Source organism: Anolis sagrei, chromosome 2 (genome assembly GCF_037176765.1).
Source record: "Anolis sagrei isolate rAnoSag1 chromosome 2, rAnoSag1.mat, whole genome shotgun sequence".
NCBI lineage: Eukaryota > Metazoa > Chordata > Lepidosauria > Squamata > Dactyloidae > Anolis > Anolis sagrei.
The window spans coordinates 69,846,637-69,862,048 of NC_090022.1; the positions used below are offsets into that span (position 1 = coordinate 69,846,637).

The following is a 15,412-nucleotide window of genomic DNA, read 5'->3' on the forward strand; positions in this document are numbered from 1 at the left end:
TGGTGAACCTTAAAGGAACAAAATAATTATATCACCATCATTACCATCATGCGTTTTTGCTTGTTTGTAGTCATTTTCAGATATCCTTATTCCAACCAAAAACACTCCCTTATTGAGATAGATTCATACTATATTTTTCCTTCTGACTTAACAAGTCAGTTGTTGAAATATCATGTCTGTAGGAATTCTTTGTTAAATCACTAAATTCTACCTGTCCCAGTTGTGTATATGGTCATTTTTTAAAGAATGCAGGTGAAACATGCAGCTTTTATCAAAGATAAACATTGCTTGGTGTGAATAAAATTCAGCTAGATGATTAGGATCATAATGTGGTAAAGTGATATGAATGTTGATATCTCTGATGACTCTGTTAGCTGGTTGGTTATGACCTATAAAGTTCTGTCTCAAGGACCATATTCTCAAGATGCAATGGGAGGATCCGCCACAATTGAGTTTTCCCTTGTGTCAATCTGAGCAGGCAGAACTATTATTTTTCAGTTTCACTTGTTCCATTAATGCTCTGCCCTGCTGCTTCAGTTTTTAGAACTATGTCTGCCAACCTACTCCGGTAATTAAGAGGCAAAAAAATAGTTCAGAGGTTTAAGTGGATTGGAAATATAAAGCAGAGATAAAATTTAAGAGTCAAAATTTGTCGATGGTACAGCCAATCAAGGGAGGAGGAAAAAAAATTAAGAATACGCAAACCCAGTCAACTGTTACCAAGCAAGTCACAGGGGTTTTTTTTTAAAAGAACAGATGTACACTAATAAGCACAGCTATGACTTGCAGAAAAACGAGGAATTCAGAAAAAAATAGCAAGCGAAATTGAGACTAAGGAAAATAAAAATTGAGGCTAAGGGACTGAAATTAAACACAGTACAGCAACAATGAATATGGAAATAAAATATATTTACTAGGGCTGGGCAACCACGGAAAAAATTGTTTCTAAACTCGATTCGTTTTTTGGGGTTTTTTGCGTTTCGATATTTAAATGAATTCCAAAATGTTTCTTTAAAAAAGTTCGATATTTACGAAATTTCGTAAATTACGAAACAATTACGAAACGATTTCGAAACGAATACGAATCGATTCGTTAATGGCGGACGCGACCGCGCAATATGCTAAAAAACCTCCATATGGGACGGGGGAACTTTTGAAGCTTCCCTCTCCCTCTGTTGTTGATTATTGGTGTAATATTTATATTTTTTTTTCACTAATTAAACAAACAACAGCTGTAAAACTTGCCCCAGACATGCGGAAATAATAACGAAACGATTTCGAAACGAATACGAAACGAATACGAAGCAAATACGAAGCAATTACGAAATGAATTGAAAAATTCGTTTCGTTTTTCAGATGCTCCTGAATGGTTCAAAATCGCTTCGTTATCAAAAAAATAACGAATTTTTAACGGATTACGAAATTACGAAACCGCCCAGCCCTAATATTTACAAATGGAGGATAAAATTTAAAAATCTGTTCAAATGAGGATGTTTGACAGGAATAATGAAGCTTAATTGGAGTTCCCAGCATAAAACAGTAGCCACCATTTGAGTCCCATTGCATTTAATGAGGGTGAAAACAAAGGTGTGTCTGTGAAAATCGCTCCCCGTTCTTATTTATGAAACATAATCCAAGTCAAGTGAAGTGTCAGAGTTTGATTCCTCAGCCTGGGTGGATCCAAAACAAGTGATGCCACATGCAGGGAAAGACTAGTGCGGTGTTTATAAATACAGAAGAAACTGCAGAGAGAGTTTTCAGTCCAACCCAGAATCTAAACTCACAGTTCATGGAATATTTACAAGGACTGTTAATAATTACTAGAATGTAACAAGAAAACAAGAAACAAGAAAATCAGTGCAACAAGAAACAAGAAAATCAGTGCAAAAACCTCTGGCCAGGATCTGTTAGATGAAGCAAATATTTCAGATTGGGCCCACAAATGTACTGTAAATATATTAAGCATGTATTTAACATTCAAGATTTAATTAAAGAAGTGATTAATTGAAAAAATACCGGTATAAATAAAAAAAATTGGTGTCAGGTGCAACTTGAGAAACTGCAAGTCACTTCTAGTGTAAGAGAATTGGCCATCTGCAAAGACGTTGCCCAGGGGACAACCAGATGTTTTACCATCCTAGGCTTGTCTCATGTTCCTGCATGCAAAGCTGGAGCTGACAGATAGGAGCTCACCTCGCTCCCTGGATTCAAACCTCCAACCTTTTGGTCAGCAGTCCTGCTGGCACAGGGGTTTAACTCACTGCACCAACAGGGACTCCTGGTATAAACAATTGATTAGTCCAGAGAATGAAATAAAAAATCACCACAAAGAAACATTCAAAAGAACATTCAGACAGAGAAGGCTGGTAGAAAGAGAAATTTACCAGTATTAGACTCTAACGGGGATGTACAGGAAATTCCAAGGAAATGAACCAAAAAAGATGAAATACAGAGAAAAAAAATAGTAACCATGAGGAGGATGACTGGCAAAATGAAATCTTAGAAGAATATAGATCTGATGCAGAATATAATTAAGTAGAACACCGGGACCATGGTAAATAGAGATACCACATCGAAGCTGATCAGTTTGTCATTGGCATTTAGCTTGACTCCACCCCACTCAGACCCATCATGAGTGCCATTGGATCCCCCACATACGACCTAGCAAAATTTCTTGCTGCACAGTTACAAAGCCATATTGGGCTCACTACACACTACATCAAGGACTCAGCCCACTTCATAGAAAAAATCAGCAATCTCAAGCTAAATGCCAACGACAAACTGACCAGCTTCGATGTGCTATCTCTATTTACCATGGTCCCGGTAGCAGACACCATGGCACTCATCAACCACAGGTTCCCAGAAGACATCACGGCTCTGTTTCACCATTGCCTCACCACCAGTTACTTTCAGTGGGACAATGAATTCTACGAACAGAAAGATGGAGTAGCTATGGGGAGCCCTCTCATCCCGGTCATAGCTAACTTCTACATGGAACACTTTGAAAAACAAGCCCTGGAGACAGCAACCAAAAAGCCCACGATATGGTTCAGATATGTGGATGACACCTTCACCATTTGGAGCCATGGAGAAGAAGAACTCAACAGGTTCCTGGACCATCTTAACAGCATCCACCCAAATATCCAGTTCACCATGGAAAAAGAAAATGAAGGAAGATTGCCTTTTCTAGATGTCCTAGTCATCCGCAAACCAGATCAACAATTGGGTCACACCATCTACAGAAAACCCACACACACAGATAGATATCTACATAAAAACTCCAACCATCACCCAAGTCAAAAAAGAAGCACCATTAAAGCCTTGGCAGACCGTGCAAAAAGAATCTGCGAACCCCACCTCCTCCAAGATGAACTGAACCACCTCAACTGGGCTCTCCAGGCCAATGGATACTCCACCGCAGACATCAGAAGAGCTGCAAGACCAAGAACAAGCCACGAGAGTAAAGATGAAGATCCACCCAGAGGGAAAGTGTTCCTGCCATACATCAAGGGAACCACTGACTGCATAGGGAAGCTGATGAGGAAACACAACATACAAACAATCTACAAACCCACCAAGAAAATCCAACAAATGCTACGTTCAGCAAAGGACAAGAGGGATCCTCTCACCTCTGCAGGAGTCTACCGTGTACCATGCAGCTGTGGACAAGTCTACATAGGGACCACCAAACGCAGCGCCCAGACACGCATCAAGGAACATGAAAGGCACTGCAGACTACCTCAACCAGAGAAGTCAGCCATAGCAGAGCACCTGATGAACCAGCCTGGACACAGCATATTATTTGAGAACACAGAAATGCTGGACCACACCAACAACCACCATGTCAGACTACACAGAGAAGCCATTGAAATCCACAAGCATGTGGACAATTTCAACAGAAAGGAAGAGACCATGAAAATGAACAAAATCTGGCTACCAGTATTAAAAAACTCTAAAATTACAACAGCAAAACAACAGAGAGGAAACAACCAGGCACAGATTAACACCTCCCAGCAAGAGATTTTCCCAGGCTCAGGCAGGCCTTCAAATGCTAATGAAGGTGATCAGCTGAAACATTCACACCTAACTGCAGCAGGGAAGAGCTCCTTGCCCCACCCCAGCCATTCCACAGATATATAAACCCATTGTCCTAATTCCAACAGACCTCACTACCTCTGAGGATGCTTGCCATAGATGCAGGCGAAACGTCAGGAGAAATGCCTCTAGAACATGGCTCTATAGCCCGAAAAAACTCACAAGAACCTAGTGATTCCAGCCATGAAAGCCTTTGACAATACAATTAACTGCATAATAGTTGCACCCCATTTTTTTGGCCAAAGGGGGAGGGCAGGGGAAATGTGAATATTATGTGGTACAATATGATGTTTAATTATAATGTATATTGAGAAGAGATTTAAATACTTCAATTTGGATAAATAAGATAAACCATCAGAGTAAAAAAGAATAAAAAGAGCATCAGCTATGAGAAAGCTAACATATTCATTGACAGAGATTCTTAGGCCTGAAATATTTAGAGAGCAGATAGAAAATGAATTGTCAAGCATTGTAAGCACAAAACTTTTTAAAGGTAATTGTCAGAAGCTTTACACATTTCAAGAGTCAGAAATGGATGACTAAAAGGTTCCTCTGGTAGATGCTCTGGTGGTGACCCCCATCTCAATACCTATAGCTTCTCATAAAGGTGACAATTAAAAAAAGTTGATAAGAGAACAGAAATGGCCATGAAAAAAGTTCATGGAGCAACAGCAGTAGCATTAAAGCATCAATTCAGCTTCAGTGTCCTCGCATGCAGAAATATTACAAGATCTTAGGTGACCAATGATAGAAGACAAATAGTTAGTCAGGAAACTAGGCATTTAATAGAAATTGTGGCCATAGAGGAGATTCCAGAAAAGTCATTTTTTTAGGGATTCACTCAACTTTTCTTACTCTTCCCAAAAGCAACAGGAAACATAATCTGATATTCAAGATGAGTTATTTCTGTTCATCCATAAACAACATCAGCATCAAAATAGAAACTTTGGGAACAATAAAAGAAAACTTGAGAATTGGAGACTTCCTGGCTTCTATGAAAGGGGATTATCTGCATATACAGATAGCAAAGGAACACAGAAAATTCTTGAGATTTGCATATCTTGGGAAGCATTATCGGTTCAGAGCACTTTCTTTCGTCTCAGGTTGACACCAAGGGTATTTAAAAAAATACTGATACACTTGGTGGCATATTTGAGACTGAGAGGAATACTTCTCTTCCCTTATGTAGTGAGGACAAAGGAGAAATTATGGGAGGATTTGTATGTAACACATCAAACTTTAAGATATTATGGATTTGCGATATATTAAAAAAACCAGCTTGAGTCCATCAATCTTTTTTTAGATTTAAAAAAAATGGTTGTTGCCACTTGTGTTGTTGTTTGTTACTATATAAAATACATTTAATTGCGGTTTAACATTATAATATGTGTTTTAGTTGTATCTGTAATTCTTTTGTGAGCCATCTTGAGTTTTCATAGTGGGGGAAAGCAGGTAGATAATATATGTGTGATATACTAAGAAATGATTAATTTTTGTTGTGATAGTCACTTTCCATTGTCCTTTTCTTTATCATCAGATACTACTGGACAAGAGAAGATTTGTATATTCGTGCAGTTAATGCTGAATTTATCTATGGCTATGAATACTTGGGCAATAGCGGGCGCCTAGTGATCACCCCTCTCACTGACAGGTATAATTATGAAATAGAAAAGAAATCTAAATAATCCTGAAAAATATTCATTAAGGATAGCTAGATTTTTTTCATTCTTATTAGTTTCATATCTTTTATCATCTTAATTTTAGGAGGTGGTTTAAAATGTAAATAAATAATTCATTCAAGAGCTTAATCGCAACTCAAATCTATCAGCTATTGATGTGAAGGGTGTCTTGTCAGGGACAGGTTATGGAACTTAATTGTCCCTAGCAAGATCAGTGAAAAGTATTTTGCAATTAGTTCATGGCAGCAGTAACTTGGTTCTTTTGTGTGTTGTTGAAAAAGTCATCAAAAAACAGATTATACTGGAATTGTAATTTATATTGAATAAGACAAGGTCAGTGGTAGTAGATTGAAATTGCAATACAGGAAGGGGAGAACCTGATAAAGGGGCTGGAACTGAGGAAGGAGGATACACCAGGCCCTACTGTCAACCCCTAAGCTCCTATAAACCAGGGCCCTTTCACAGTGCACAGTAATAGCACTATGATTCCACTTTATCCACCATGACAACATCCTATGGAATCTTGGGCTTGTAATTCAGGCCTCTTCTATACTGTCATATAACCCAGATTATCAAAGCAGATAATCTACATTATCTGCTTTTGAACTGTATTATATGAGTCTATGCTACCATATAATCCGGTTCAAAGCAGATAATCTGGACTTTATATGGCACTGTAAAAGGGGCCTCAGTGAGGCAGTATTGCTCTCTAAACATTCATCCTTTTTAGCTGCACATCCTAGTAGTCCATAGTATACTGCCATGGCATTTAAACTGGGATCATAGCACTAGAACTGTGTGATCAGAAAGGGCTGGAGATGCTTTTTTATGGAGTCCGTGGGAAAGCAGGAATAAAGTTAAACATAGAACTCAGTTTGAATCTGACTGATTTCATTAGGGAAGCTGCAGTGTCTGCACACCTGTCACAATTGCATATGCCAAATGCAGCAAAGTGTTTGTGGCAAATATACATTTTTATATATATCTTATATGAGAACCCTGTGTGAGGCATATCTTTGAACAGAGCTTTTGCTTTAATTAGACTGGGATGTAAACCAGTATTAAGATATGCTTCTTTAATTACGGCAATGTAACTGTTATTTATATTCATGGAAGATAGATTGACTCTTCTTGGACTGTACAAGGATGTAGCTGTTTAGTTCTTTCTAATGGTAATGGAAGCAGATTAAGCAAATAGTCCTCTGTGGGTAATATGGAATGATGTATGTTCATCATTAAAGAGTACGGTTAAAGTAGCTCCTGGAGAATAATAGTATAAGATCTGCATTATACTGCTTGGTGTTGCATAGCAGTATTGATTATTGGTGCTTTGACCCAGCTGGGAATGGGATATATAATTGATTACTGACTTCCCATGGTAATTGTTCTCAAAGGTCTTGTCAGCTGAACCTTGTTTGACTGTTTTCTATCTAACATCTCATTCAAAATGGATGTCTAGATTGGGTAGGATATTGAACCCTTTTTTCTTTTTACTGTGAAATTCATAGGGTTGTCATAATTGCCAGGTGACTCAAAGTCACATACATATATATGTGTGCACATGTTATCTGCATGTCTTAGAACTGAGTTTTAGTTTACCACAGGTGGCCTCACTCTTACAAATCTGAATGTCTTAGAGATCATGTTACTCTTCAATACTGGTATACTATAGCTTGAAATATTACATTCTATTTTCCTGCATTCTATATTCATATTATATATTAACTTAATGAGTTAATTAATAATGCTAATTATAGATTCTTGCTGTGATGGAAATAACTGGATGACTTTGAGATTGCTTCCAACTTGAACAACTATTTGATTCTTTGCAATAGATGCTACTTGACACTCACTGGAGCACTACATTTGAAATTTGGAGGTGCTCCTGCAGGACCAGCTGGAACAGGCAAAACAGAGACAACTAAGGATTTGGGGAAAGCTTTAGCTATCCAGACTGTGGTGTTTAATTGCTCTGATCAGCTTGATTTCATGGCAATGGGAAAATTCCTGAAAGGATTAGCCAGGTAAACTAAAATACAATGCTATATCTGAATGGGCTACTATTGGTATGAATCTTGACATGTAACTAAAGAGAATGAACAATTTAATTATAAGAATATTTGTATCAGGACATTACTGCATCTCTTAAAGAGCAAATCAGATCTATGAAGATTCAGAACATCATCATTAGTGATTAATTAAATTAGTTTCCTTACATTATCCGTTGGGCAAGCCACAGAGGGATGTTATCATATTTGGCCCCAGAGAATGGAAACAACCAAATTTCATTGGCTGAAGGACAAAGTCATCTTATGATCCAGCACTAATTTAAATGTCTTGCCTGTCTCAAAGAGGGCATAATAAATACAAAAAAAACTTTGAGGATTATCTGTATAAAGCAACTAAAGACATAAGCCATGCATGTTCAATATAACATTTCAAATTGCTATTAACGAGGTGTGTAGAAGAAACCTACACAAAGACAAATAACTCCTCAATGGGTAGCAGGCACCAACAGGCAGACTGCTCATGTAGACCTATATCTAACATGTACTGGTACCATTTCAAGCTGGCATGCAACTGAGCTTTTTGATGGGAACTGCTTTTATTACTCAGGTAAACTACATATGCCCACATACCTTTCTCCAATAATGTTTATTTAAATACCATCACTATCACCTATATAATGAATGATCTATGAGGTAGCGTCTGTGTATGTTTGTCATAGTAGGAGCTGGCAGACTTACTCACATGATGTTTCTGGAGATATTTCTGTCAAGCTGCCTACGTCTAATTTGATTTTGATATTCTGTTTCTGTCTTTCAGTGTATCTGTTAATCCTATAAATTATGCTATTCTATACATTTTACTATTATTTCACACTGTTTTGTTTCATTATAAGCCTCTTAAAGACATCATAGTAAGATACAAATCTAAATCTATGCAAGTAAATGATGTTGAACTACTTACATTTGCTTTTAGCAGGAAAAACCAAGAAGACTTTTTAAAGGCATGGCTTTGGGCCCTTTTACATTGACAAGTATCTCCGGAGGAACTGGGTTATTTTAACCCAGTTCTTCCTGAGATTTTGTCCCCAATCCAAACCTCAGGCTTTCCCTCGGGGAGGGGGGGCAGATCCAGCCCCCCTCCAGCCTCCCATTTCCCCCCAAAAGAAACTTACCCAAAGAGCCTGCTGCCAATGCAGACCCCTTTGCAGAGTACTCCTGATGTGTGAAAATGAGGGAAAAGGGATTTCCAGGATGGCTGTGGGGATTGACCCCTAAGACCGCAGAAGTAGTCCTTGGAATCAATCCCCACAGGGCCCATGCCTGGAAAGATCCAGACTTTATCTTAAAGTCCGGATCTTTCCAGGTGTTTTATTGATCCAGAGCAAACTGGAAAATCTAATTTTCTCTGTATTAATTCGGTTTTACCTGAGGCATCATTAGGACATCTGAGATAAAAGAGACAGGTCTTGGATTAAAGGCATGTTTGGAAGAGCCTCTGTTATGCTGTAATAGTATATAAAGGGATTTTGTAGCACTTTTGAGACTGAGAGATGTTGCTGTTGCTGTGAGTTTTCCGGGCTGTATGGCCATGTTCCAGAGAAGGCTTCTGGAACATAGCCATATAGCCCGGAAAACTCACAACAACCTAGTGATTCCAGACATAATAATAATAATAATAATAATAATAATAATAATAATAATAACAACAACAACAACAACAACAACAACAACAACTCAGCCACTATCAAGACCTCAAAATCAAACTGCAAAAGCTCTGGCATAAACCAGTACAGGTGGTCCCAGTGATCATTGGCACACTGGGTGCTGTGCCAAAATATCTCAGCCGGCACTTGGAAACAATAAACATTGACAAAATCATTATCTGTAAACTGCAAAAGGCCACCTTACTTGGATCTGTGCGCATCATTCGAAAATACATCACACAGTCCTCGACGCTTGAGAAGTGTTCGACTTGTGATTTTTTTTATACGAAATCCAGCATATAGATCACATTTGCTGTGACATACTGTTTTGTGTCAGTAACATAATAATAATAATAATAATAATAATAATAATAATAATAATAGCTTTATTTGTATTTTCCTCCCTATCTCCCTGAGTGGACTCAGGGTGGATTCCGACATAACGGCAAACATTCAATGCCTTTGTAAAACAAACAAATACTGACATAAAATGCCAAAGAAACTCCGCATATGAAAATAACATTAAAACCTAACATCAAATTAAAGCTTAACATCAGTAAATTAAACTACATGTAGTCAAACAAAATTTTATAATAACATAAAATCTAAACAAACATCCACATTAAAGCCATGAAAGCCTTCGACAACACTGAGATATGTTTGTTGCATAAGGTTTTGTAGATTCACTCTACTGATAGATTGGATCTGAAAAATTTTCACTCAGTCTCAAAGTGCTACAAAATCCATTTATAGGCAAGAAGACTACATAAGGCTTGACAACTAGAAAAAAACCTCATACAGGTAGTCCCCATGTTACGAACAAGATGGGTTCTGTAGGTTTGTTCTCAAGTTGAATGTGTATGTAAGACGGACCAGGTACACTGGTTAAATGTAATTCCAGCCAAATATATATGTATATAAGCTTTGGATTTCATAGGGAAAGGTAACACCCCTTTGGTGTTTGTTTTGCTGTCTATACCCCTGTTCAGAAGATTTCATATTATTTTCTGCCCCTGTGATAACTGGATTTTGAAAAATTTGGCTTGTTGTGGAAATAAGGATTGGTGATAAAGCTTAAGCTGAGACACCTTTCACCTATGATAACTCTTTCAGGAGTGAATTTCTCTTCCTAGGCATAGATTTCTCTCACTTCCTGTTGTCTCACCCCAATTCTTAACGATAAGTCCTATATGCATAAACCAAAGAGACAGTGTCTGTTATGTTTACTATGCATCTTGCACGCATGGTCTAAATATATATTAAACACAACAGGCAATCTAAATTTTATTGCTTATATTTTGGATAGGGATATGTACTCTACATATGCAAATTAAAATACTTGGATTGCTTTTTTAAACCTTTTTTTGCAGGGATTGCTACAGTCATTCTCATGACTACTTCCATCATTTCCAGTGAGAAATTACTGTGCATTTGAAAGTATTTTCTATTTATTTTCTCAGTTCTGGAGCTTGGGCTTGCTTTGATGAGTTTAACCGCATTGATATTGAAGTGTTGTCTGTAGTGGCCCAGCAGATCACAACAATTCAGAAGGCGCAACAGCAGAGAGTAAGTGGTGGGAACAAGTCTAGGAAAACATGTCAGTGAAGTGTGAAAGTGGTGCTTTCTGATTTCTCCTCCTTTGATATCACTTCACTTGGTTGTCAGCTTGAGACAAAATGGATTCTGAGGGTTGTAGTCCCAAAAGCTAACTTTTCCAGGCTGTTTATAAGACTTTGACCTCATTTTGCCAGTATTTGTCTTAGAGGGCCACTGGGCCAAGTGTCAGAATAGCTTCACTGGTACTAAAAACACTACAAAGGGATTTAGCAATCAATGTTTATCCTGTGTTACCACTACTCACTATCCTAAGTTACCATGATATCCAGTTAGCAAGAAATTGATACTGTTATTAATGTTTAACCCATGATAAGTTTAACTCTAGTGACAGAACAATTTCTGAGCTCTTTGTATGTATACTAAAGACATACTAGACAACAAAGAACCAAACTGCCTTACCCTCTTCATGAGACAGTTACTCTTATTTCAAGCAGTCTTGTGTTGTTTGTATCTCTTTTGTAGCATGTTTATTGTTACAACTGCATTTAATAAATAATCTTAAACTCTTTCTATGTTTAACTCATCACATAATCATTCTGTTGGTTGCTATTCATTATGCTAGGATCTTTACAGCTGAAGAAATGACCTCTTCTTTATAACAAAACTGTTATTCATTTCGATTATTATAGGGGAGGAAAGCCTGTTTATGTAAGAGAAGAACATTGTTACATACTAATCTGGGTTTCTGGTCAAAGCTTGTATCTGCTATTAGATCATTTAGGATGGCCATATTAATTGGATGAGATTAACTTCATAAGTTTTGATACAAAATCAAATTTGTACCCTGTGGAATTAAATACACTTATTTACTTTAAAAAATAATTCAATATGAATAACCATCTTTTTGATGTATTTAGGTTGATCGTTTCATATTTGAAGGTGCTGAGATCCCACTGGTCCCATCTTGTGCAGTGTTCATAACAATGAATCCTGGCTATGCAGGACGCACTGAATTACCAGATAATTTAAAGGTACCTAAATTCTGCTGGACACTGCAGGATGCTGTCTTAATTTCATGCATAACACTTAAATATAATAATATAACATCAAATGGTTATTGTTATATGCACTTTCATATTTTTTCCAACACTAGGGCAAATTTTTCACAGACTTTTCTTACCAAGATGTGTTCAGAGGATTTGTCTTTGCCTTCCTCTGAGCCTGAGAAATTATGACTTACTCATGGTACTATTCATGTAATAGTAAAAGTTCAACTGTTAGAAAAGTGGTGAGATATAAATAAGGTGATTGATTGATATGCCTGTGCTCTAATTATTTTAATTTGTCTACAGATGTAAATGTAAGAAATCCGAAACTCTATAATTTTTCTTCATGTGGGGAGCAAATAATCCCATTTATTTCCAATTCCACAGCAGAGCTTGAAGCTGAGTAGGTGTGTTTTGGACTTCAACTCCCAGAAATCTCAGCCAGTTTTTCAGCTGTTAAGAATCCATATGGCATTCAACAGTTGGCAGACCGTGCAAAAAGAATCTGCGAACCCCACCTCCTCCAAGATGAACTGAACCAGCTCAACTGGGCTCTCCAGGCCAATGGATACTCCACCGCAGACATCAGAAGAGCTGCAAGACCAAGAACAAGCCACGAGAGTAAAGATGAAGATCCACCCAGAGGGAAAGTGTTCCTGCCATACATCAAGGGAACCACTGACCGCATAGGGAAGCTGATGAGGAAACACAACATACAAACAATCTACAAACCCACCAAGAAAATCCAACAAATGCTACGTTCAGCAAAGGACAAGAGGGATCCTCTCACCTCTGCAGGAGTCTACCGTGTACCATGCAGCTGTGGACAAGTCTACATAGGGACCACCAAACGCAGCGCCCAGACACGCATCAAGGAACATGAAAGGCACTGCAGACTACTTCAACCAGAGAAGTCAGCCAGAGCAGAGCACCTGATGAACCAGCCTGGACACAGCATATTATTTGAGAACACAGAAATGCTGGACCACACCAACAACCACCATGTCAGACTACACAGAGAAGCCATTGAAATCCACAAGCATGTGGACAATTTCAACAGAAAGGAAGAGACCATGAAAATGAACAAAATCTGGCTACCAGTATTTAAAAACTCTAAAATTACAATAGCAAAACAGCAGGGAGGAAACAACCAGGCACAGCTTAACACCTCACAACAGGAGATTTTCCCAGGCTCAGGCAGGCCTTCAAATGCTAATGAAGGTGGTCAGCTGAAACATTCACACCTAGTTTCAGCAAGGAAGAGCTCTTTGCCCCACCCCAGCCATTCCACAGATATATAAACCCATTGTCCTGTTCCAACAGACCTCACTACCTCTGAGGATGCTTGCCATAGATGCAGGCGAAACGTCAGGAGAAATGCCTCTAGAACATGGCCCTATAGCCCGAAAAAACCTACTAGAACCTAGTGATTCCAGCCATGAAAGCCTTCGACAATAAATTCATTCATAGTTACTGACCAGGATGCTTAGGAGACAACTCTATTCTAAAGGTATCCCTTATCTCTGAAGGCTGAGTCTGCACTTGTCCCATTTCTACTATGAAAATCCAGAATCTAGCTATATATTCACCATGTTTGTGCTGGTGCCTTCAATTCTGTTGAGTCTGGATTTCCAAAAGACTTCAGAATCCAAAAACTTTCATCTCCTTCCAACAAAGTTGAACATTTCAAATAAGAAATTTAGTTTTTATACATATTAGAAGTAGGAAAGAGTTTTGAATACTTTTGAAACTTATTAAGAAGATATTGTGATAGCCCACCCACAGCGGAAATTTCTTCTCAAAATCCCAAATTTTTGAGAAAGATCTGGGATACATGTGATTGTTTTTATATTTTCTATCTTCAATTGTAGTGTTGCTTGATCTGTTTTAGACATGTGCTTTAAAATGTCCTCTCAGTCATATGCAAGGATTGGTAAACATAAATGTCCATGATAGTTTCCCACTTCATGTATGTGAATGCATATGTTCCAGGCTCTCTTTCGTCCTGTGGCAATGATGGTTCCAGATTATTCTATGATTGCTGAAATTTCTTTGTATTCTTTTGGATTCAATGAAGCCAAAGTTCTGGCAAAGAAGATTACTACCACATTTAAGCTGTCTTCTGAACAACTCAGTTCCCAGGTAGGTATTTCTGGGCCTTCAGGCTTTTTAAAATAGACCGAATTTCTGCTGTTCAATTCGGGTACATATCAGAACTTAAAATGGTGTTGATATTTTGAAGTCTACTTCTAATTTTGAATGCTACTTCAGCAACTGTCCATGTTGATCCTCCTCAGTTCAGGATTTCATGCAATCTTATGAATGTTGTCATTCATGCCCTTCTTTCATTTATTTTAAACTATTACCAAGAAATTGCTCTATGAGAGTAAAGGGATAGAAATAAAGAATTCCTATAACTTCTTAATTTTTGTCAATGCATTATTTTGTGCCATTCTGTAATCTTTCTTTACCCTTGATTACAATACAGATATTGAGCCATCAAGCTAACAATGGAAACGTTTTCATTTCTCTTGCTTAGAAAGGCTGGACTAACATGAAATGGAAGGTTGTCAAAATCTCTTTCCTTTCCTAATGAAATTCTTTCCATTCTAGCTTAGATTCTATTTGTGCAATTGACATTTCCAATACTTCTCTTCCAGGATCACTATGACTTTGGAATGAGAGCTGTGAAAACTGTGATTTCAGCTGCTGGCAACCTCAAAAGAGAAAATCAAACAATGAATGAGGCAAGTCCATGAAAATCTTACATGGAATGATTCAATCCTTATTCAGTGGTCCATTGTCATTGAGATATGTTTCCGCTTCATAAAAATAACCAGGGAAAGAATTTTATATTTTTCACTTCTATGCTCTTTCTCATTGATCTGTATGTATACTATATAACTATGTAATAAATGTCCTATATTTATCTTGAAGACATGATGATAAGATGACTTGGGGCCCTTCCACACAGCCCTATATCCCAGAATGTCAAGGCAGAAAATCCCACAATAGCTTCTTTGAACTGGATTATTTGAATCCACATTCAGATAATATGAAATGTTCTGCCTTGATATTCTGGGATATAGGACTGTATGAAAGGGCCCCTGAAGGTCTTTCATTCATTGAGTCTCCATTAGTCAAAGTTGATTTGACAGCACTTAACAACACTATCTTCTCTTCATATTGGTGTCATCTGCAAATTTGATGAGCAGGCCTTCTATTCCGTTGTCCAAGTAATTGATAAAGGTGTTAAATAGCACTGGGCCCAGGAAAGAACCCTGTCTGTCTTTTCTGATACTGATTTCTGCTGGTTGGGCAGT

The 15,412-nt window shown here is 37.8% G+C and overlaps 1 protein-coding gene across 1 annotated transcript in view; it reads left to right on the plus strand.

Moving 5' to 3' along the window:
* Nucleotides 1-15,412, plus strand: part of DNAH1 (dynein axonemal heavy chain 1) — a 185,706-nt gene that overhangs the window by 72,595 nt on the left and 97,699 nt on the right. Inside the window, exons 28-33 of the mRNA XM_060765847.2 lie at nucleotides 5,633-5,746; nucleotides 7,610-7,798; nucleotides 10,947-11,052; nucleotides 11,961-12,074; nucleotides 14,082-14,231; nucleotides 14,750-14,836. Coding sequence (XP_060621830.2) covers nucleotides 5,633-5,746; nucleotides 7,610-7,798; nucleotides 10,947-11,052; nucleotides 11,961-12,074; nucleotides 14,082-14,231; nucleotides 14,750-14,836 — 760 coding nt within the window. The remainder of the gene's footprint in view (nucleotides 1-5,632; nucleotides 5,747-7,609; nucleotides 7,799-10,946; nucleotides 11,053-11,960; nucleotides 12,075-14,081; nucleotides 14,232-14,749; nucleotides 14,837-15,412) is intronic.